The following is a 23,365-nucleotide window of genomic DNA, read 5'->3' on the forward strand; positions in this document are numbered from 1 at the left end:
TATATCTCATCGATATTAGATGACTGTTCAGTAACACAAATTACAAAAATGTGAAGGGAGATCAGTCATTCAGATCCTAATGTTTTTGTTGTTCGTTGCGGATCAAATCTTGATTGGCATCTGAGCTTTGTCGTGACAACGAAGAACCCGATTGTCTTCGATGAAACGTGGTGATCCGTTGTCCATTTTCATCAAGAATTATGTCATCTTCATCCTCATCCGGGATCCTACATTTTCCTCCAAGGATGATGGTTTTATTCAAAAGCGAATCCTCACGAGTCAGTTTATCATTTTCATGTACATTTTCATCCTTTTTGGTCCCTTTCTTGAGCCCCTTCAATCCGCCGGTTAATCGCATACTCAAACTTGATGTCAGTTTCACACTTTGAGATCTGTTCGAGGACTCGCCAATATGGCACGAAGTCGCCCTTATGCTGGCCAATCTTGGTGGGGGTGGAAGTACTTTGTTTTCAATTTGTATCGTTGATTCGGGTGGTGAAGGGTCATTGTCGTGATCTTCGATCTTAACATTTGTCGCGTCGTTTGTGTGATCATTTGTTGTTGAGACAAGTGGTTGATTAGTAGTGTCGTTGGGTCGCGTTGTCGCATGGTTAGTTGACGAAAGAGATCGCTTTCTTTTCTTTTTTCCACAAAGAAATGAAACTATTGTGATAGTAGCCGCGATAAAAGCAAATATGAACGCGCGTGATGGTAACGAATGGCTTCGAGGATTTGCGCCTATAGGAAAGTTTCTTACCATTGCGCGAAGTCGTCAAGCGGAATAAAGAACATAGCGGAAGCCGAAGGGAGTCTGATGTGCAAAGTAGGTTATGGGGTGAATGATAGATAGATATAAATAACTATAAAAGTTTCTTTCAGAAAGACTCGGAAAACCAAAACTGAAAATTGTTTTACAAGGTGAAGTTTGTGAGTTGTAGTTTTATGCGAAACAATTTGCATGAATTGTGGGATGGAAAGAAGGGAAAAGAGAGGACAAGAAAACATGTGTTTAGCTTAAAAAGTGCAAGTGTTATGTGTAAAAAAGTATTTATTTACATATATTTACATTGTTATGGCCATGTAAAGTATTATTATTTCTACTTTTAAAAGTGTCCTTACTATATATAGTTAACTAACATTAAGCACCAATGCCACACTACTATGAGCGACCATCAATACTGGAGTTGCGACATGTAAATACGAAGAAATTAAAGCAAAACGTAAAACATATACAAGAATAACTTAGTCGATCTAGGACCCGCGTGTTACGATGAATCTGTCAAACGGAAAAAAAAAATAGATGGCATAAAAACGTTTAACCACACACGCACGTTGCATCATGTTAACTCGCAAAATTTAGAACGGAACGTAAAATGAAAATTTTGCGAAAAATGAAAAGTATAGAGGACCAAAGTTGAAAATAAAAAAGTTGTGAGGTTAAATTGCAAAAGATGCAAAGTTTTGTGGTTAAAAGTAAAAAAAAAATCAAATAGTTTTGGGTTAAAAACAAATTTTTGGGGTTAAAAGTAAAAAAAATCAAATAGTTTTAGGCTAAAAGTAAAAAATCAAATAGCTTTATGTTAAAAGTAAAAAAATTAAAAAACTCCTAAAGCATAAGTTACAACACCTATACCTAAAAATGTTGCAAATTATAGCATTGGGTAATGGGTAATGTTAGTTTAAATACAAATAGATTACTTTTTTTCAGAAATGTCAAATATTGGGAAAACTTTAAATTTAGGTTCTTTTGGAGAAAAAATTATAAAATAATTATCTATACAACCTAATAAAAGCCTTAATTAGGGGACACATGTCCACCTACTAAGGCCTCAATTTCTCATTTTCCCGCCATTTTTCTAATCTCTTGATTTCTTTGATGTGAAACCCGACGCGGGATCCGAATAAGTAATTCGGGTCACTTATTGTTCCTTCCATCATACGTCTCTTCTCGATCTCTAATCTTCATTCACATCCTAGGGTTTCTGCAACTTTATTCGCACCTATCCTTCTCATCCAATCGCATCCATTCGCACTTCATTCTGCCGATGTCTTCCAAAACCTAATGGATCCTTCAGTCGTTCAATCTGTCGTTCCATCCAAGCCTATAAAATCCAATGTTCCATCAGGTTAATCTATTCAGGTATCTGCTTAATTATATGTTGTTCTATGTATTTCATCCATAAACTTTTGTATCTCATCGATATGATTTTAACAATTGATAATCAGATATGTTTTGCCTCTTTCTGTCTTCACGTAAACCCTAATATTTACCTCTTAATAATACTCAGATTAGACTTATCTTTGTGTATGTTTTTTTAACATTTTTGTTTATTTTACAATCTCTGATAGCACACATCACTAGCAGGTACGATTCCTTATTTTCCTCACAAAACCTAATCCAAAAAGTTATCCTCTGTCTGAAATGGCGCTGCCAAAATCTTATCAAGGTGAGTTTATATGATTTCAATTACAAAATCTTCGTCACAAATCTCTTGGATTTTTCTTAATTTAGAACTTTACAACGTTTAATTTCACCGTATATAACGCAAGATGGATTGAGATTGCTTAGCGAACAAAACCTAATTCAGAGCTATGGAAGGTATGCACACACTTTTGACCTATTTGTTTAATTCGAGATCAGTTCAAGTGGATTTTCAGTTTTTGTTGTTGAATTGCTGTGATTTGGTGTTATTTTCAACTTATAATTTATATGAAAACAGTTATCATTGCATTGAAAAATTTATCAGCAAGTATGTGACATGTGAGAAATTGTTGTTAATTTATGATTTATTAACAAAGTCCAGATCAATTTTTGTTAGAATAATACTAGGTTTGATCTCAAAGATCATTTTGATGTATATGTATTTGGGATTAAGGGGGTGTTTTAGTGCATTTAAGATAATATATCTTTTCTTTAAAACTATGTTTTTGTAATTAGGGCAAGAAAATGGGTTTTATTTATTTTGGTTTAAAAAGGCGCGGCTGATGATTTTAGTTCCACAAATCTCTGATTTTTCTAGCAGGTTCATAACCTACCAGAACCACTGTGGCATAAATTGAATGCATCACATTTCTCTACTCCACACTATCTCAAAACTTGAATCGCGATTACTTGGTTCAACACTACGGCTGGTTGGGAAGTTCATTTTGTAGCAATTTGTGTGATCCGTGACCCATGTCCTTCTCTGAATGGGAGCACGTAAGTTGCTTCATTTATGTTCCTATTATACATTTTTTTAGTTTTACAGTTAATTGATGGAATTCTAGGTTTCTGATTGCGAAATTGTGCAAAAAAAGGATTACTTTTGATCAATTTGAGAATATAACAGTTAATTTGAAGCCTAAATTGAGCATTCATGAAAAAGTATGAGCAAGGCGCAACAAAGTAAGAAGTTAAAAAAGTTCATGTTTATGTAGGTAAGGTGTTTGATTCAATGCTTAGTTGGTTTTTGCAGTTGTATAAGAGTTGAGGGACTACTTGAACAGCGAGATGGAATTGAAATTGTTGGATTGGATAAAACAGCAACGCAATTAGGTAATTTATTGTCCTTTTATTATGTAAGAATTGCATTAAGGTGGAAAAATGAATGGGTCGGTCAAAAAGAATAATACTAGATGTGGGTCAAAATGATCAGGTTTGAGTTGGGCCAACATACAAACACTTTGTTAAATTCTTTTCTCTAAAAATTTTGAATATTATTTTTTTAAAGATTTGAGTGTAATATAGGTTTAATAAGAGTAATTTTAAATGTGGGTCAAAACCATACACTTTCAACTTGAAATCTGTAAACTTAATCTTTTATATTAGTAAGTTTTTTTGAATTGATTTTTTAAGAGTTTTGGCTTAGATAAATCTGATGATTTTGTGAAAAATACTGAATGTCTGCGTACTGACTTTTGCTGAAACACGTTCTCTCACCCAAACCAAGATGTGTTTTTAAAACAACACGTCCTGACCCATGGCCCTGCTTGCCTCATTATTTGTTAAATGTATCACTATATTAGTATATATCTTTATGAATATGATATTTTTAATTGCAGGTCACGTTACGCACACCATTCAGTTTTGCTATAGAGATCCCTGTATTCTAGCTAATGGGAGCTTTTTACATGGATAATAAACCTATCCTTAAAGAGTTAAAGTTGATAGAAAAGTGAGTTTTAAGGAACATAATTCAAGATGAAATAACTAACATTTGTAGATCATAATTATTTAAAGGTACACATATTTATAGGTTTGCATTTTTATGGAAAATTGCTTTGGTTAACTTTCTTCATAAAATGAGCAAGGGGAAGAGTTGTTTTTTTGTCAATAGCAAAGAGATTGTTGATTTATGCTCTTGCAGGTATGTGTTTCTTTTTTCTTTATTTAATTCACATACATGCTTTCTTGATGCAGTTCTCAACTTTAGGCCTTATTGAAACACATGGATTTGTTAGAGACAGAGTATAGACCATAGAACCTGGCCCCTACATTTCTACTTAATGCCAATGCCAATTTTTATTGATTTGTTACTTAAACCCTCTGGAGAGGATTTAATGAATTGGCCCCATAGGTATATCTTATCCAAGTATGCTCAAATTCTTTCTAGAAATGATCTCCAAGTTTTTGTTTTTATTTTTTATGTAAGCTTGGGATTTAAGGGGAACTTGGCTATTTACCAAAGTCTCTATTGGAGCGATCAAGAATTGGATGACTCAAATCTAAGAACAAAGAATCAAGAAGTTTTTTGTACTTAAAAGGACAAGAATCTGAGTTTCAATAAGCTAACGTCATTTGGCAATGATCTAGATGGCTTAATTAGCCTTAAAATTATGTAAGTTTTGTCTCAATCATATTATGAGGATGGTTGTAAAGCGTTTTGCATTATTTTTATCTTAAGTATTAGTCTCAATACTTTTCCAAATATGGGTAATCTTTCAATGCATAAATACATCCTCATAAAGGTGGAAAAATGAACGAGTCGGTCAAAAAGAATAATTTTAGATGTGGTTCAAAATGATCAGGTTTGAGTTGGGCCAACATACAAACACTTTGTTAAATTCTTTTCTCTAAAAATTTAGAATATTATTTTTTTTATAAAGATTTGAGTGTAATATAGGTTAGGGGATACGGAGTGGCATGCGGCAATCAACGGCAAACTAGTTTGCCGAGCGGCAAACACCGCCGCCGGCAAACTTGGGACGCGGCAAAGGAGCAAAATCGGTGATGGATTACCGATTCGAGAAGAGGGAGAAGGAGAGAGAGGGAGGGTATTGTGGCCTGTGGGTGGGGTCCATTCCTATCTCAACCAATCACACCTTTTTCCTTTTTTTTAAAAAAAATAGTTTACCACTTCACCAAGTGTTTAAACCATTGCCAACATTTTTCACCAAAGTTTAAACACTTTTGCCTAATTGACATGGCGCGCTCTCATTGGTCGGTTTTTTGGTTTGCCACTTTAAAGTGTTTAACCACTCCTTATACCCTTAAAAAGGGTAATTTTAAATGTGGGTCAAAACTATACTCTTTCAGCTTTTTTTAGGGGTGTGAATTTCTTACACAACCTGAAAACACGACACGAACACGAATTTTTTGGGTTTGGGTTTACCCTAAATGGGTTCGGGTCAGTTTCAGGTCGAACCCGCGAACCCGTTTAGCTTAACAGGTCAGGTTCGGGTTCGCGGGTTGATCCGTTTTGTTTATAAATGTAAAAATATGATGGATTATGTGAAGGGTCACACGGGATCCATTTACATCCATCCGGGTCAAATGGGTTTTCGTATATAAACAAACAACCCGGCCATTTTCTTTCCTTATTCTTCATATTCTCACAGACGCCAAGGGCGATTAGGGTTTTATCATTCTTTTCCAATCAAACAATCCAAGATCCAAGGTATATGTTCATCGAATAATATTCGGATTTCCTGTTAATTTCTTCGATTTATTTGTAATAAACAACTTCATCTCATCGTTCTTTTCTTCGATCTTTGTTTATATATCATCTGATATGCTATTTTGATGTAATCTGTGTTTGTAGGTTTTTAATATGACACAAAATCCATCAAGGTCAGGTACGATTCCATCTCTAGATGAAGTATTAATCCTTTTCAGTAAGCTTATTTTTCGATTCTTCCAGTTAACCTAATGTGTTAGTTGATCTTGAGTGCTTTATCATCGTTTAGTATCAATTAGCCATGATCTTGATGGTTTTTTTGGGGTTTTTTTTCTTTGGTCTTGATTTGAAGTATATCAGTCACGAATTATAGGATTATTGATATTAATGGGTTGATTTGGGGCTTTCTGAGAGTGGGTCTTTTCTTTTGTGCATATTAGATGTGATTAATGCTTATGAAGTGCCATTTATAAGAGAAAATGTGTGGCATACGGTTAAGGGCTTTGCTTTGCTCTCTGCTTTTGTGGCCGCAATCAAGCTCAGATTACAATTTTTATTACTGTTTTTTTAGTATTTGTTTTCTTTATGGGTTTGATTTGATTCACAAATTTTATATGTTTTTCATATGGATCTTTCATTTTCAGCTATATTTATCAATCTATAGTTGTAATCTTCAACTTCTGTTTGAAAAAAAAAAGTTGGCATTTTTAGCCTTATTTATGGGTTTGATTTGATTCGCCAACATGGGTCTTCCATTTTCAGTTATATACATCAATCTTTAAATTATCATAACGCTAAGACCAACAATTAACCATATAATATGTATAGAGAGAGAAGTTGCTGAAAATAGTATTTTTCTCATGAAATTTAGGGTTTTTTTTATTTGCATGTATGTTTATAGTTGTGGGTGGGCTTGGTTGTTTAAAGATCATGTTTGTTTATCTAAAAGACTAAAATTGTACGTAGTTAGGATTGAAGTAAATGTAACTACTAGAAATAGTACTGATGTTTAACTATTTTAAGGTTCTGAACTGGATCTAAATTGGAACTATTTTTTAAAACGAATTACTGGAAAGATACGTAAAAGCGAGCCCTTAACCGTAAAAAGTAATGTGTATCATGCTCTTTTCATTGTTTCAACTATTATGGACATAAAATATGGTTATTTGATGTGTATGGTTAATCTTTTCAGGATCATGACCGGAGAAACAAGAACCTACAAGTGGATGTCAAATAAGTAACAATACATAGGCCTAATCCACCTAAAAATCAACCTAATTCAATCAGTCTAGACGGTGAGTATCTGTTTCTTTTTTTTTTTTTTGGGTAGTTACATATTCTCCAAAATTTTGAGTCCTTTTTTTCCGTTAAACCAACTTTGGAAGATCTTTTTGTTTTACAAGTCTTTTTGTTTTATTTGGAAGGAGAGAAACGCCAGGATTTTCAAAAAGGTTAAGAGATCGACCAATGTTATTGTGGAAGAGATTGTCGCGAGATCTTTTGGCTGGATAAAGAACAGATGCTAGCAGTCTAATCTAATATCTGTTGGGATATTTGTGTCAAGCCGTCTTTTTCTGTATATCAGCTTGCTAGGCCTTGTGGTTTAATATAGTTATTTTGTTTGCTGGAAAAAAACAAGACTAGAGAGGTAGATGTTTTTTATTACTTTTATCTTTGACTTAAAAGGAGCAACACTAAAAGGTCTTTGAATCTCATGAATGTTAGAAGGTTTTGACTAATTATATGTCAAACCAGAAAAAAGTATTTTTTTTCATTTATTTATCTTTTCGATTTTGTTACATATATAGTTCGATGCTTCGTTTTATTTTAATATTCATCCAATAAGTTCACGTGTATAGTTTCTTTATGATAAGTAATGTAATTTCTTTTCTAAAAGTAAAAAACATATCATTTTTCAACACCGCGAAATTCGCGGGTATTAGCACTAGTATTCTAAGAAAAACATTATACCTTAATATTAATGTCGAGAGAAATTATATGCGAATAATCACTTGGGATTCACCTTTAGTTGATTAGTTCAGATATCATCAGCAAAACATACGACATTCATTTGATAAAATTATATACACACATACGACATTCATTTGATAAAATTCGATACACAAGTGGCTTTTCACGTATCATGAGAAAAACATACGACACTCATTTGGTAAAATTCAGTACACTCACACGACAAGCTAGCTCGCATAGTCATTTGATACGTGTATCTGAGTATTTTTGCATAAGGATTTTAGGTTTTGCTACTTAATATATGGAGTTTATCACGTCTAAACACTAATTCATAACCCATCTAATACGAATTCATGACCGATCTAAACGCATAGAAAGAAATATCATTATGCATTAGTGTCGGTGACAGTGATCTAAACGTAGTGGAGGTTGTTAAATATTTTACAATTAGAGTAAATTACAAGTTTTGTCCTTTATGTATGTACCAAATTGTAGGCGGTGTCCTTTAACTTCAAAATTGACTGATTTTGTCCTTAACGTTTCAAAATCCTACACGTTATGTCCTTTAGCCCTAACACAGTTAGACTTTTTGGTTAAATCTGGTCATGTGACTTGCATGTGAGGGCATTTTTGTCATTTGACATTTTCAGGGACTAAATATGTAAATAACTTCAATACCAAACCATTTAAAAAAAGATTTAAATAAATAAACATGCCATTTGGTTAAATCTGGTCTCTGCACCACCCACCACCATCACCCCATCGCCACCGCTTGCCACAACCTGCTGCCACCACCTCCAACCTAACCCACCCATCTCTGCCATCTCTCTCCATCCATAACCCACCAACCATCACACTCCTTTTGTGTCTCTCAACAAACACACATAAAATCAAAACCTACAACTCTTATCTTTCTCAAATCTAGTTATGGTTGTGGCTGAGAGACAAACCTGCAACACAAGATCAAAACCTGCAACATTGAATTGTTACAGGCGGGGGTTGAGAGATGAAATCAAAACCTGCAATAGACACTTACAAGCCTGGAAATCACAAATCTCTCTCTCTCTCTCTCTCTCTCTCTCTCTCGGAATGACCGGAAATCACAAAAAAAACATCAACAGGCACTTACAAGCCCTGATAGAGGTGACTGCGGCTCCGATTGGTACCGATAAAGCTATCAGTAACAATCTCCCAAGCCTCAGTCACAATATCTTCCATAGTCATTAGTTCAGGAGCGATTCAGAGCCTCTGCTCGTTTCTAACCATTGATCTTCTTCACGGCACTCCGATTAAGCTATCAGTAACAATCTCCCAAGTGGAGTCAGAGGCGATTAAGGGGGAGGGGAGGAGATCGGCGAGAAGAAGATGAGGTTGAGTTGATTTGGGGATTTTGGCAGAGAGAGAGAAAGAGAAGAGATATTATATAGATCCTTTTATTTTTTTGTTTTGTACAAAAACATTCCCTCATTAAAACTTCTTTACACAATACCCCTTAGAAGGTAAAATGACAAGAATCCTCTCATGTGTAAGGCACATGACCATATTTAACAAAAAAATCTGACGGAGTTAGGGCTAAAGGACATAACGTGCAGGATTTTGAAACGTTAAGGACAAAACTCGTCAAATTTAAAGGCAAAGGACACCGCCTGTAATTTGATGCAAACATAAAGAACAAAACTTGTAATTTACTCTTAGACCCTGTGTAATGGGGCGTTTTTTTTTTAAAAAATTCAAAAAAAAACGCTTGAAAACGCCCATGTACCATTACATGGGGCGTTTTTTTAAGCAAAAAATCAAAAAAAGCCCCTTTGGCGTTTTATAAACCACGCCCAACACCCTTTGCCTTTGTCCAATCAGATTTCATCTCCCTTGTCCTATCCAATAAGATTTTTTCTTTTTTTTTCTTTTTTTTTATTTAATGCCCCAATAATGCCCAATAATGCCCCATCCCCACTACACCCATTTTTCTAAAACGCCCAATAATGCCCCTTTGCTGACTGGACCGCCACGTGGCGTAAAATGCCCACACTTGGGGGCATTATTTTCCCCTTCCACTACACATGGTCTTACAATAATGATGATATGTGTAGGACATACGTGTGTAATGAATTATATTTTAATTTGTTGTAAATTGTATATAAGATAACGTATAAATATATAAAAATTAGAATGTTACGTTGAAATCCAACAGGTATATTTGATTAACTAATGGTTATATCCAACATCCGAGAGGTATTAAACCAGGTATCTAACAATTTTACAATCAAATATTAGAACAATCACCAATTCTAGTCTGAAACTCGTCAGTTGTCACATTACCATCTATTTGGTGGCCCGATTATACTTTTTTAAGTAATAAACTAATCCAGTAAAACAAGAGGAGCTAATCTGGATTCTGGAACCATCCCACCAAACAGAAAGAACATTGTTTTAACACAAAACAAAGAAAAAAAAAATAACTGGAACCATCGCAAACGACAGATTTTAACTTTATATTCACATAGCCATATCACACTATCATGTTTGTGTTAATCGAAGAAATTGGCGAAGCTTGAAAAAAAAGTTCGGGGGGTCAGAAAGTAACGGATCTAAAAAAAAGTTTCTATCACGTAGTTTCGAGGTGTATGTTCGGGTCAGACGTCGGTGATTCGATTCGGGTCGGGTTGGGTCAAACATTAATATCAAATAAAAAACATTCTCAAATATTAAAAAGAAGTTATCATTTTATTCTTCCACATAGCATAATCTAATAACAAAATAAGTTAACAAATCACCCTAAATTTCAAACTCTAATTTCTATCTAAATCAAATCACAATAAGATTAAACAAATAAAATTAGACATAGTTACAGAAAGATTCAACAAGTTTAGGGCAAAAATTCGGAAAAAAATTCACCACTAATTTCAACCTAAATCACATAAATTGCAGCCCTAATTAAACCTAAAGATAAAAAACACATACCTTTAACCTTATGAAGAAGTCAAACAAGAGTACAAGACCACAACAACGAGCAGTGTTTTGGCTTCTGTTCTCGAACAAGAAGCTAAAGTCGAACAGTTCTGGAACCTGCGTCCCCCCCCCCCTCTTCTGCAGTTCTGGCTTGTGGCTTCTGTTCTTCTGGTCGATGTCCCAAAGTAAACGAATTTGGTTTTTTTTATAGGGTGCGCTTTTAAGTTGGGCTATATAATGTTTTGATTTGGGTTATATAATATACATTCTAGTATTCTACCAAATATAATGATTTGGGCTATAATATTTGGACTAATTAAATATTTTATTTGAGCTATATAAATAAAAAAATTAAAACCGGGGGGTCGAAAACGTAAATACCTAATTTTTTTTATAAAACCGGGGGTTCGAAAACGTATATACCTACAAAATCCTATACGAAACGTACATATCTAACACTACTGACCGAAAAGTTCGGGGGGGGGGGGGTGCCCCTCCCCGCCCCTTATCGAAGATACATTTTAACTGTACTTATAAGAAAAAAAAACAAAAATCCACATCACCATCGTTACCTATGAAATGGATAAAAAAAACCCTTAATGTTAATGAAAAATGAATGTTGAGTGACCTGATTGGAACACTTTTGAAACTTAAGTGACCTAATTGGAACAATTTTAAAACTTTGTTACTATTATACAAAGTTACCCCTTAATAATATCATAAATCTGTATAAATTATCATTGGGGAAATAGCCAAAATAGCCATGACTTGGTCAAAGTTTCAAGAATAGCCAATTCAAACGGCTCTGTAAGACTTTTTCTCAAACCTGAAACGTCTCAAACCAAAAGTTAAGAGGTTTCCTCATCAACCACCCACCGAAAGCCACGTGTCCACAAGTGCTGAAATGTCTCAGAACCTGAAACGTCTACAAATGTTCCTCTTTCTCGTTTTCTGTTGTTTTCTCTCTCTACAACCCGCTCGTTTTCCGGCAATCCTCTCAGGCGATTAAGTTTTGACGTCAATGAAGTTGTGGTAGGTGACGGTGATAAAACCCAGATGGTGATCACACACTGACCGGAGCTACGGTGATAAAACCCAGATGGTTTTGAGATGTTGGTCCGGTCTATTGAAGTTATGGTAGGTGACGGTGGTGGGGGTTGTGGTTAGTGACGGTTTTTGTGGTGGGTGGTGGTTGTGGTGGACGGAGAGTGACGATTGTTGGTTGGTGATGGTGGTGGTTGGTTGGTACGTGACCGTGGACCGTGGTGGTTTACGGTGGTGGTTGTGGTGGGTGGAGGGTGGTGGTGGTGCTCGGTGAGGACTGAGGGTGGTGGTGGTGCTCGGTGAAGAAGAAAGAGGAATAGTAGTTGTAGAGAGAGAAATGAATGGTAACTGGTTTGGATGATAAAGTAGGTGCAAAGAATTTCAATTTCCAATGCTTGTTTACCTGGTTGCAATTATTTGGAATTAATTTCTTTTTGTGGACACGTGCCTTTTATGGATTGGTTGCTGATTGAGACGTTTCAGGTTTAAGGAAAAGTCTTAAAGAGCCGTTTGAATTAGCTATTTTTGAAACTTTGACCAAGTCTTGGGTGTTTTAGCTATTTCCCCATTATCATTTTGTATATCAAATAATCTGATCACTAACCTGCTGTTTCTTTAAAGTTGTACCGAACTTTGTTGTCTGGCAAGTCATGTCATAAAATACAAGTCAGATTTTTTTTTTAATTATTCCTAAATATAACATTGTTAGTATTAATTAATTAATTATAATTAATATTATTTCATATATAAATAACTAACTTTTTTGTGCATTAGCATTTGTAACTTGTGCTTGGGGGATTTTTCAAAAAAAAAAAAACTTGATTTTTTAGTTTTAACCCAAAAGGTTTTTACCTTTTACAATTTTAACCCTACAAAATTTGTTTTTTTTAACTTTAACTCAAAACTTTTCATTATTTGCAATTTAACTTCACAACTTTTGTTAATTATACTTTTCGTCTTTGGTTTAACGTTTTTACGTTTCGTTACGTATAGTTCTAAATTTTTCGAGTTAATACGATGCAACGTACGAGTGTGGTTCAACTTTTTTATGTTTTGTTTCAAATTTTGCAAGTTAACAGGGCGCAACGTGCATGTGTGGTTCAACGTTTTTATCTCTATTTTTTCATGTTTGACAGGTTCGTCGCAACACACAGATCCTAGGTCGAGTCAGTGTTGGTGGTCGATCACGGTTGTGTGACATTAGTACCATTTGACACTGTTTTACGCCCCGCCGCAACGTGGGGTGTGCTTTGGGGGTTCTCCAAAGAAAAAATGGTTATGCATATGGTTGTTGTAACCTTGTCTTTAGGGGTTTTCCAAAAAAAATTGATTTTTTTATTTTTCACCCAAAAGTATTTCATAAATTACTTTTAACTCAAAACTATTTGTTTTTTTTCTTACTTTTAACCCAAACTTTTTATCTTTTGCAATCTACCCTCACAACTTTTTTTACTTTCAACTTTGATCCTTTATAGTTTTCATTTTCCGCAAATTTTCCGCTTTATGTTTGGTTCTAAATTTTGTGACTTAACACATCGCAATGTGTGTCTTTGGTTTAACGTTTTTTCGTTTCGTTCTAAATTTTGCGAGTTAACACGACGCAACGTGGATTCCATTGTGGAAGACAGAATTTTTTCTGAAGAATTCGCCATGATATATCTGATCGTGTATGGGTGAACGTTTTTTACATCGTCTATTTTTTTCCGTTTGACAGGTTTAACATAACGTGCGGGTCCTAAGTCGACTTAGTTATAACTAAAGAATCCCCGCCGCAAATGCGGCGGGTCTCAATTCTAGTTAATAACTAATAACTAACATATATTTATCAACTTGTGTTAACAGTGATTTACAATTTTACAAACATAGAGTACAACCTTACTTCTTGAGAGTAGTTAATAACAAACCCCCTTAAATTTATTATATTCCCCCACAATTTTAATATTAACTAAATTTTCGTTTTTAACAAATATACACTACAACCTCTTAACTTTAATAGAGTTACCTACTATATTGATATTGTAAAAAGAGAACCATTACAATCAAATTATCGCCGCAATGCGCGAGGTCAGATTACTAGCTACTACTATTATTGAAACCATCACTAAATCGATACGCTAAACTACTAAAGAACAATCACCACTGATCCTCTATCGATGTGTTGGACGAAGATGAATCGACGTCAATGCTTGTGGTGGTTTGCGATTTGCGAATTGCGACAAGGCAACGGATTAAAGTCTTGTCTGTGGTATTTGCAAATTGCGCCCCGCGGGGACTCACTATATGGGTGGTGACGTGGTGGGGAGTTATGTTTAGGTATATTTTAATTTTTGTATGCAGATACTTTTTAAAACATGACATGTTAAAGCGTTAATATTTTAGTTCGTTACAGAAAATACACTACACGCCAATACAAAGAAGAATGATTTGGTTAATCTTGTTTAAGAATGTTAATTCAGGTAACTAGGTTTATATTAACTCAACTCAAACCGAACCTGATTAACTAATCTTGTCAAAACTTTGAATATTTAAACATACATGTTTATTAAACGAGTTAACCTTGTCAAAGTGTTTGTGACCCAGTTTGTATGAATGCCTGAATGGTGTGAATTGGTACAAAAAGAATGATGACACTAGCATAGGATCAAGCCAAATAAGGAAAGAGAAGGAAAGCTAAACTGAAATGTGATTAGAAAATCATATAAACTAGTTAAAATGACTCTTGCGCTACAGCGGAATTTAAAGTCATCAAGTATGGCAACATTTACATGAGATAACAATGTCACCAGCTTTTGTTGAAACATGTTCAAAAGTGTTGAGATTTGTTACGTCTGCAATCCAACATCAGAGTGTTTGCCATGGTTTTTCATCGGTCAATATTTACAAAAATCAGATGGTTGTACAAAATTATGTCCAAAAGTGATGACCCAAAAAGCTGATCTGCCATGGTAGTCCTGAAATATTACTTGTATGAGTTTGTAGTGAAATTGATACAAAAATGATATAAATAAATTCATGAAAGTTAAAATTGGTTAAAGAATAAATCAAGTTGCAAATGTTTTTTTAATAAGTGGTAAACTAATAATATTTTACCCTTCTAGGCCTCCTCCCATAAAAATCTCGTCTACCTCGTTTTGTAGGAATAAAAAGTTGACTGAAATTAGAACTAGGCATTCTTTACCGACCGAACATCAGTACCAGTACTAGTAGCACCTCCATCATCGGTACAATATTCAGTTTGTTTTTCACTCATATTCAGTTTTGGTATTTCGGTATTGGCACAGTATTGAGCTCACCCCTACCTGAAGATAGAGAGAGAATGTGAGAACAACGAGAGAGAGAGAGAGAGAGAGAGAGAGAGAGAGAGAGAGAGAGAGAATCAGAGAGAGAGATAGAAAGAAAGAACTCGGAGGTGGGTTGCAACTGATAAGGTCCGCCGCAGATTAGGGTTCCGCCGCACATGGAGGCGGAGATGGTGAAATCCGGTAACACGAAGGGTGGCAAAGGTGGGTTGCTGCTGATAAGGTCCGCCATTCACTTCGTTGTGCAGGTTTCAAACCCTAGGGTGGTGTTTGGTTGTTGACGGTCGTAGTTATGGTGGTGGATGTGGTGGTGTTTGGTTGGTGGTGGATGTGGTGGTGTTTAGTTGATGATGAGAGAGAATATTATCTTTCAAAGGTAAAGGGGAAATAAATTAGGTGGGTTTAATTAAAGCTTTAAATAAAATAATAGAGAAATGACAAAATTGCCCCCGACTAACAGAGATTCATGGATGGTGCTAAGTCAGTTGGACTACAATGGCAAAATTTCAAACTTTTTGGACCCATAGGCGATAAATAAAACCTTTGGACTATACTGGCAAAACTGCCCAAACCACAGGGACCAAAATGGCATTTTACTCTTGATGGAAAAAATTAAAAATAAGAGTTAAATGCCTGGATAGTCCCTGTGGTTTGCCTTTTTTCATCTTTAGTCCCTAACTTTCTAAAATTACAGCTATAGTCCCCAACTTTTCAATTTTTGTTCCCGGATAGTCCCTGTGCCTAACATCAGTTAGTTTTCTCAGTTAAGAGGGTGTGAAATGACAAAATACCCTTTCTATAAAACAATACCCAACACACCCCCAATCTTACCCCACCATCAACCATACATCCTCATCTTCACTGAATACATGTCTAGAGAGAGAATACAAAAACGTAGAGAGAGAAAGGAGAATGCAGATAAAGAGAGAAGAGAGGGATTGAGAGAGAAAGAAACAGAGCCGCCGACGACGGAAAGAACAACTCCGGTGTTTGTTGCAGGTTTGATGACGTTTCATCGACGATTTGATGACGACAACGCGATCTGCAGATATGCTTTGGCCTTGTAATAACGCGATTTGCAGATCTGTTTTTGACACCCAAGTCTTGAATACTAGTAGGTACTAGGATTCATAGAAAGGAACTCTAATAAAAAAAAAGTTTGGTTAATTTAAGATGAGTTTAAACAGGTGTCAATCATCTGTAAATCATATATGAACCTCCTTCTATATGAAAGTGAGAACCTGAGCTTTTTTTTGTGTTGATGCACTTTAAATTCGTGCCTTGAAGCTGGAACATGTACTTCTTTTTTTGGATGTTTCCTTTTAAAATCAATTCAAGTTAAAGCTAGAACATTTCATCAAACCTTTTAAAATCTGGTTTCATATTGTAAAAATGACACAATTGCCGCCTAAACTGCCAAAAATGGCGAATATCTGGCCGTCATTTCCGTACCAGATGATGTCATCTGCTGCACAGGCACCGAATTGGATGGATGAGTTAGATTTCTCGTCCAAGAGGAGGAACTCGTACCGGAGATCTGTGAGCGATCCGATTGCGTTTGTCGAATCGCCGTTTATCGATGAGTGTCGTAATTCTAGTGGAAACAGTTCGTTGATACCGTGCTCGAACAATTCTGGATTTGAAGATGGTGGTTTCAGGGATGGATTAGGTGGTTTTGGTTGGCGCTTCAAGATGCAGTGCTAGATTAGTTGGTTTCGGGTGGTGGTTATGGTGGAGGATGGTGGATTGGTGGCAGTTGGTGTTGAAGATGGAATGATGAAGAGGTAGTGTGGGTGGGTGGGGGTTGGGGAGAAAGATGAAGTTAAAAGAGACGGCGGGTCCTACAAACTCATGTGTTTATCTTTCATCCATTCCCCATATTAGAAGGGTAATTATGTCATTTCACATCCACTTAACTTAAAAAACTAACCCTCATTCGTGCCAGGGACTATCCGAGAACGAAATTGCAAAAGGTGAGGACTATAGCTGTAATTTTAGAAAGTTAGGGACTAAAGATGAAAAATAGGCAAACCACAGGGACTATCCGAGCATTTTTCTCTAAAAATAATAAGCCATAGTTTAGAATAACCCAAAACGTATTTATAAAACATAAAAGCACCTATATACTTGTATCATAATGATAGTATTATAGTAATAGAAATGTTTACGGTCCGGTTTGAAAAAAAAATCATGATTTCAAAAAACTGGAAACCGAATTGGCCAGGTCGGTTGGGTTGCCCAGACTCACGGTTTGGGCGATTTGATTTGTTTTCTAACAAAATACAAAATCGTTAAATTTGAACTATATTTTAAAAATTAATAAAATTATTCATGAATATTATATGTTAATTAAACACTTCAAAAACCTGAGTCCAAGTTCAAAACCATGAACAGAACTCCTAGACCTCGTTTTTCAAACCGTGAACCGAACATATAGATATCAAACCGGCCAATCGGCTCCGGTTTGGGCGGTTCCTGCACACCCCTACTGATTACTTACAAAAGGAAATTCAGAAGAAAACTCGTTTCAAGTCAACTCGACCCATCTTATTTTGACCCGCACAAACTATTATTTATTAGACTTGACAACCCGAAACCTACTGTGCATGATATTGAAATCTAATTCCAAAAGTAAAAAAGATGAGAAATTACAGACCTTTGTTCAATTTTGCCAGCAGAGATTACGCCTGCCTTCCTGCAATATCTCGAAAGCCAATTTGTATCTTTCTATAGAAGCTGAACCTGCATCAATATAGCTACAAGCTTCTTCCCTTAAACTCCATACCATCAACGCCTTCAAATCTTTAGACCCGCCAACAGACTCGACGTCCCGAATAATTCCATATTTCGCATTTTTAGTCCACCTGTGCAAAATGTAACTGGACGGGACTTCTTTTACGTTCATAACTTGGAAAACTTTTAACGCGTGCCGACATAGAATACCCTCAAACTCAAACATCCTGCAGCTGCAACTGATATTAAGATTCGAAGCGTTAAATGCAACCGTGTTTCGTTCATCTCCGTTCCCACATCTTTGAACTAAATATCGGCTAACCGTGCCTTCCATGTTTATCTTTATTCCAACGTAGTTGTAACTTTCTAGAAGCTCTTGTTGGAATGCTTTGAATACGGTTATGGTGTATAGCCGGCTACATTGTTCCTCTAACGGGTCTTTTGTATGAAGAACGGGTTGTAAATCGAATGAGTTGGAATCTTCGTTTCGTTCTTCTTCACGGTTATGTTCGATAGCTTTTGTATAACGTGTTAGGAATTCGGTAAGTGGTACTTCGGGTGTTAGAAAAGTTCCAAAATACGATTTCAAATCCCCGTCTACCGGGATGCCAGCGAAAAACGTACCCCGTATATACAGTGGGACCCAGCTTTTTCTCATTTCGTACATTTCATTTAACCACGTGTTTTCCTCTAAATTATATTTAGCGATAAGCACACCCCACGCAGAATTGAATTCACTGGCGGTTTGGCTTTGCGAAACGCAACTTTCGTATTCGATTTTGAATTCCTCCATGGACCGTAACGGCCCGAGATTTTCACGTTCTTTAGCAAGAATCTGCGACGGGGAGAATCGATGATGTGTTCCCGGGAAAACTTGTGCGATCGCATTCTGAACGGGTTTGTCTTGATCGGCGATGATGGAAACGGGTCGTTTTCCAGACATGGCCCGGGCCCACGCTTGGAAAACCCATGTAAACGACTCTTCTGATTCATCTGATATTAGCGCACATCCTAACAGCACGGGTTGTCTATGGTGATTCACACCGACAAACGAAGCGAGCGGTACGGTGTAACTCGATCTCCTGTATGATGTATCGAAAACGATTGCATCACCAAATTGAGTGCAAGAGAATCTTGACCGTCCATCGGCCCAAAAGACACTCATGCATCTCCCGTTATCATCGACTTCTGTTGCGTAAAAAAAGCCGGTATCTTCAGATTGACGGGTTTGAAAATATTCTAGAAGTACGTTATACCACTGAGTTCCGATTCCGATTCCGCTTCCTCTATCTCTTTTAACTAAACTAAAACCACCGTTTGTTTCATGTAAATCCAGATTTTCCATTAATTCCTCCTTAAAAGATTTACTATTTATCTGATTTGTGTCATACGGTGAGTCGAGTTCATGGTTGTGTTCTTTCGATAAACGGTCAACAACCCATCGAGCGGTTCCTTGTCTCTGTATTCTCATATATGCTCCACACCCGACCCTTGAAGGGTGTTGATGGCCTTCTTTTGAGCACACGAATCGTCTAGAAGTTATCGACCCGTCGTTTTTCGAACGAAATAACTGACCAATTCGAACTTTGAAACCCATGTTAGCTGCATAAATGTTGTAGAATTTGTAAGCTTCACTAGCAGATGTGAACTCAAGACCCGTGAACGGTTCAACTCTGGGTTCGAATTTGGATTCAATTTCTTCCTGTTTGAGCCGTTTAAGATCGATATTATGGTTATCACCAGACAGGTCATCATCTTCAAGTGATCTGATTCCGGTGGTTCTTGATGACACAGCGGATATCGGTTTTGGGTCGGGAAGGGCTTTTTGTTGAATAATTGGGGGAGAAATTTCACCCGAAAAATAAAGATCATGATTGTGTTCGGTTTTCATGGTTGCTAGAACCCATTTTCCAGAATCGTCCTTTTGTACTCTTATGAAAGCTGGACAGCCTGTTCTCATAGGAGTTTGAAAGCCTTCTTGTGAACAAACGTATCTTCTTGACATAATTGACCCGTCAACTCTCGATCTGTAAAGTTGACCGATTCTGATTCTGAATCCGGCTTGAGCTGCGTACGACGTATAGTATGCTTGGGCTGCTTCTGCTGAATCAAATTCTAACCCTACACGTGGCTGCATTCTAGATTTTGCTCTTACAGTCATGGTGTTGTCTAGATCTAGTTTACTCATATCAGATCCTGAAATAAGAATATAGAAAATACAAATCACATTCAAATAATAGTTTATAAATCATAACATGACTAGAAGATTCCAATAGTATGAATTATTGATATAGTTGTGGCGTTGTGCAATTGCACAAGTCAGAAGTAGCTTAAAATTGAGCCATGATACACTTGAAACCTCTAAACAAGTTAACGCAACGCAAGTTAAACCTCTAAACAAGTTACGGCTTCCATCAAACATTTTTAGACCAAAATGAACAAATCTCGTAAATGCATACAATACCACGTCATCTAAGAGCTAAAGATACATCAACGTCATACATAACATTGTTGTCAATTGCATTTGGATGTAAGGCCCACATATAGATATAGTAGTTAATCACACAATAATATTCAGTCTATACATATACAAGTGTATCAAAGAAGGTAAGACAAAGAATACAATCATAAGTTGTATTTAACAACAGTAGATCAATTGTAAAAAGATACTAAATTACTAATTGCGTCTGTCCTTCTCACTTCAGTCAACTAATCCTAACTCAACCCATGTCATAAAGCCCTTATCCCAAACCAGGCACAATAATCATGTACGAAACACCTTTTAGGTCTCCATCAAGATCCCAGATGATTTCTAATCCAACAGTTATAAAAAACCATAAAGCCATTCCCCAAAACTAAGAGATTAACAACGAACTAAGCCCCGTTTCAAAAAAAAAAACAAAGGTAGAATTAGAAATATCATTAAACAGTTGGCACATGTATCAAATAGGGCTGGCAATTTCAGACACAGACCTGTCCTGTTAACACGACACGAAACGACACGATCTTAACACATTTCGTGTCTTAAACAGGTCAACACCTTTAGGACACGATAAAATTCGTGTCTAAACAGGTTAAAGACCTATTTACCTGTTAGTGACCTTTTTGTATATGTAATGGATGTTATGATTTGACTTTCTATGGATTAATGTTTAAAATTTAATAAGGACTGATATGATACGGATAATGTATTAGTTAAAACTTTTTTGAACTTTTGGCAATTTTTGTTTCACTAAACACGTTCCTAAACATTTGATATTTATCGTGTCCCTAAACAGGTTTCTTAACAGGTCGTTTCATGTCGACCTATGTGTTTTGACTGTTTGGTAATAGTGACACGATAAGTCGATAAGTTATCGTGTCGTGTTTGTGTATAGCATTATTAGCATCTCAGCAATGTACACAATAACACAAAATTACTCATCCTACTTGCATATTACAGTTACAAAATTTTCTAATCATGTACAGACTTCAAATCGATTTAAACAAATCGGTAAGAAGTGCAAATGATAAAAATAACAACACACATTTCAATCTGGCAGTTGAAAACTATGACCTAATTAGGGCTTTGGTGATTAATTGTAAACATAAACCCTAGCTAGACAGATACTAATACACAACTTAAAATGGAAAAATAATAATAATAATAATAATAATAATAATAATAATAATAATAATAATAATACAGAATGCAGCAGTTTTGCAAAAACAATAAAATTAGGGTTTTGTTTTTACCTTCGCATAGCGATCGTTAATGACTAGTTAGATTAGGGTTTAAGCGATGTGAAATCGCCAGCAAGCAATAACATCAAGCATCTTTGCTACTGTTTATGACGCTCAGAAGACGACTGAAATGGAAACAAAATCCACACGTATTTGTAGCCGATTTGATTTGAAGAAAATGCGGGTAATCTGGTATTTTGTAATAGGAATCGGACCGGATTGAGTTCTGATTTTGGATTTCGGGTGTTTTTTCAAATCGATGATGTTATCACATCCTAAAGCTTCAATAAAAATATAATGCGGTAGCCGCGGTAACACATCGCATTGCGATACTTGTTTTTTATATTTTCTTATTTATATAATTTTTGTTGTATCATCATTGTTATAGATATACTCATATACATCAAAAGCAAAGTAATTAGGTAATCTGTTTCATTGTGTTGTGCATGGTTTGATTGGTTCAGTTATTATCCTCAACCGAAGTCGAAACCAAAATCACCGATTAGTCTATTATATTAACCAATCAGTTTTCGGTTAATCACTTAAGTTTATTCGGTTAGATTGACGGTTTTCGGTTTGGTTCATTTAATTTCAGTTAATAGCAAAAATCAAACTTTGGCTAAAACTTTTGCTTAGAAATATATGAAATTGAGATATGAATACATGAAATGAAAGTATAAATATATGAAATGAAGATATAAAATATGAAATATATGAAGTGGAGGTATAAAATCTAGAACTATATGAAAATATGAATAATTCGGTTCAGTTCAGCTAATTTTGGTTAAACGAGTGTACAAAAAATTGATAACCGGTATTTGATTAGTTTTTTAGTTTCCAGTTAATTTAGTTTTTTGTTGATTTCGGTTGGGTTTCCTCTGTTTTCGGTTTGGTTTAGGTTAACGATTTAGTTATTGCTCGCCGATAACCGATTTTGGTTAATAACCGATAGGTGCGTGCGCGATGCGGCGGGAAACACAGTCATTGCCACGGTGTACATTGTTCAGTTTGTTAGATTATTATCCTCAACCGAAATCAAGGTCATCGATTAGTCTGTTTTATTAACCAATCCGTTTTCAGTTAATCGGTTTGGTTTATTCAGTTTGATTGACGGTTTTTTTGTTTGATTCATAAAATTTCGATTAATAGCCAAAACCAAACTTGGGCTAAAACTTTTGATTAGAAATACATGAAATTTAGGTATAAATACATGAAATTGATGTATATGTACATGAAATGGAGTTATAAATACATAAAATGGGGGTGTAAATATGAAATGCATGAACTGAATGTATAAAAGCTAGAAATACATGAAAATATGAATGGTTCAGTTCAGTTAATTTTGGTTAAATGAGGGTACAAAAAATCGATAAACGTTTTTGGTTAATTCGAGTTTCGGTTAATCAGTTTTCAGTTAACTAAATTTTTGGTTGATTTCGGTTCGGTTTCGGTTAACGATTCAGTAAGTACTCACCCTTAGACACTGTTAATCACGTAATATATCAATTGTTTTAATTGGAAAAATATAGTAAGACTATACTCAAATTAAAGAAAATAAAAATACTCGTTTATATAGTAGTATAATTTAAATATATGTAGACTTATAAATTGGAGGTGGTGTACAGACGATGGTGGTGGGTGGTGGTGGTGGTGGTGGTGCTGGACGGTGGTGGACGTGGACGGTGGGCGGTGGTGGTAGACGGTGGTGGTGGTGGGTAATGGACGGTGGTGGTGATGGACGGTGGTGGGTTGTGGACGGTGGTGGTACTG

The 23,365-nt window shown here is 35.7% G+C and overlaps 1 protein-coding gene and 1 long non-coding RNA gene across 25 annotated transcripts; one reads left to right on the forward strand and one right to left on the reverse strand.

The window, feature by feature from the left end:
* Positions 1–1,864: 1,864 nt before the first annotated feature.
* LOC110929939 lies at positions 1,865–7,675 on the forward strand. Of its 22 annotated transcripts, XR_004888548.1 has the most exons (14): positions 1,868–2,140; positions 2,366–2,447; positions 2,551–2,599; positions 3,024–3,199; positions 3,268–3,385; positions 3,456–3,535; positions 4,042–4,154; positions 4,236–4,346; positions 4,413–4,556; positions 4,632–4,817; positions 5,103–5,876; positions 6,021–6,054; positions 7,069–7,171; positions 7,301–7,675. It is a non-coding gene; the product is annotated as an uncharacterized LOC110929939 (long non-coding RNA). The 22 variants fall into 22 exon arrangements; XR_004888559.1 differs by having other exon boundaries at positions 1,865–2,140; positions 3,298–3,385; positions 3,443–3,535; positions 4,413–4,817; XR_004888550.1 differs by having other exon boundaries at positions 1,866–2,140; positions 2,350–2,447; positions 4,413–4,817.
* A 6,830-nt stretch (positions 7,676–14,505) lies between these two features.
* LOC110929941 (protein FAR1-RELATED SEQUENCE 7) lies at positions 14,506–21,886 on the reverse strand. Of its 3 annotated transcripts, none has more exons than XM_022173132.2 (3): positions 21,608–21,886; positions 17,796–20,068; positions 14,506–14,791 (listed from the first exon to the last, which is right to left on the reverse strand). In XM_022173132.2, the coding sequence occupies exon 2, from the start codon at positions 20,058–20,060 to the stop codon at positions 17,802–17,804; it is 2,259 nt and encodes a 752-aa protein (XP_022028824.1). In that variant the 5' UTR covers positions 20,061–20,068; positions 21,608–21,886; the 3' UTR covers positions 14,506–14,791; positions 17,796–17,801. The 3 variants fall into 3 exon arrangements, with proteins under 3 accessions (XP_022028824.1, XP_022028826.1, XP_022028825.1); XM_022173134.2 differs by lacking the exon at positions 14,506–14,791 and adding an exon at positions 14,837–15,139; XM_022173133.2 differs by lacking the exon at positions 14,506–14,791 and adding an exon at positions 17,456–17,696.
* Between the last annotated feature and the right edge of the window lie 1,479 nt (positions 21,887–23,365).

This window comes from Helianthus annuus, chromosome 3, assembly GCF_002127325.2.
Source record: "Helianthus annuus cultivar XRQ/B chromosome 3, HanXRQr2.0-SUNRISE, whole genome shotgun sequence".
Taxonomy (NCBI): domain Eukaryota; kingdom Viridiplantae; phylum Streptophyta; class Magnoliopsida; order Asterales; family Asteraceae; genus Helianthus; species Helianthus annuus.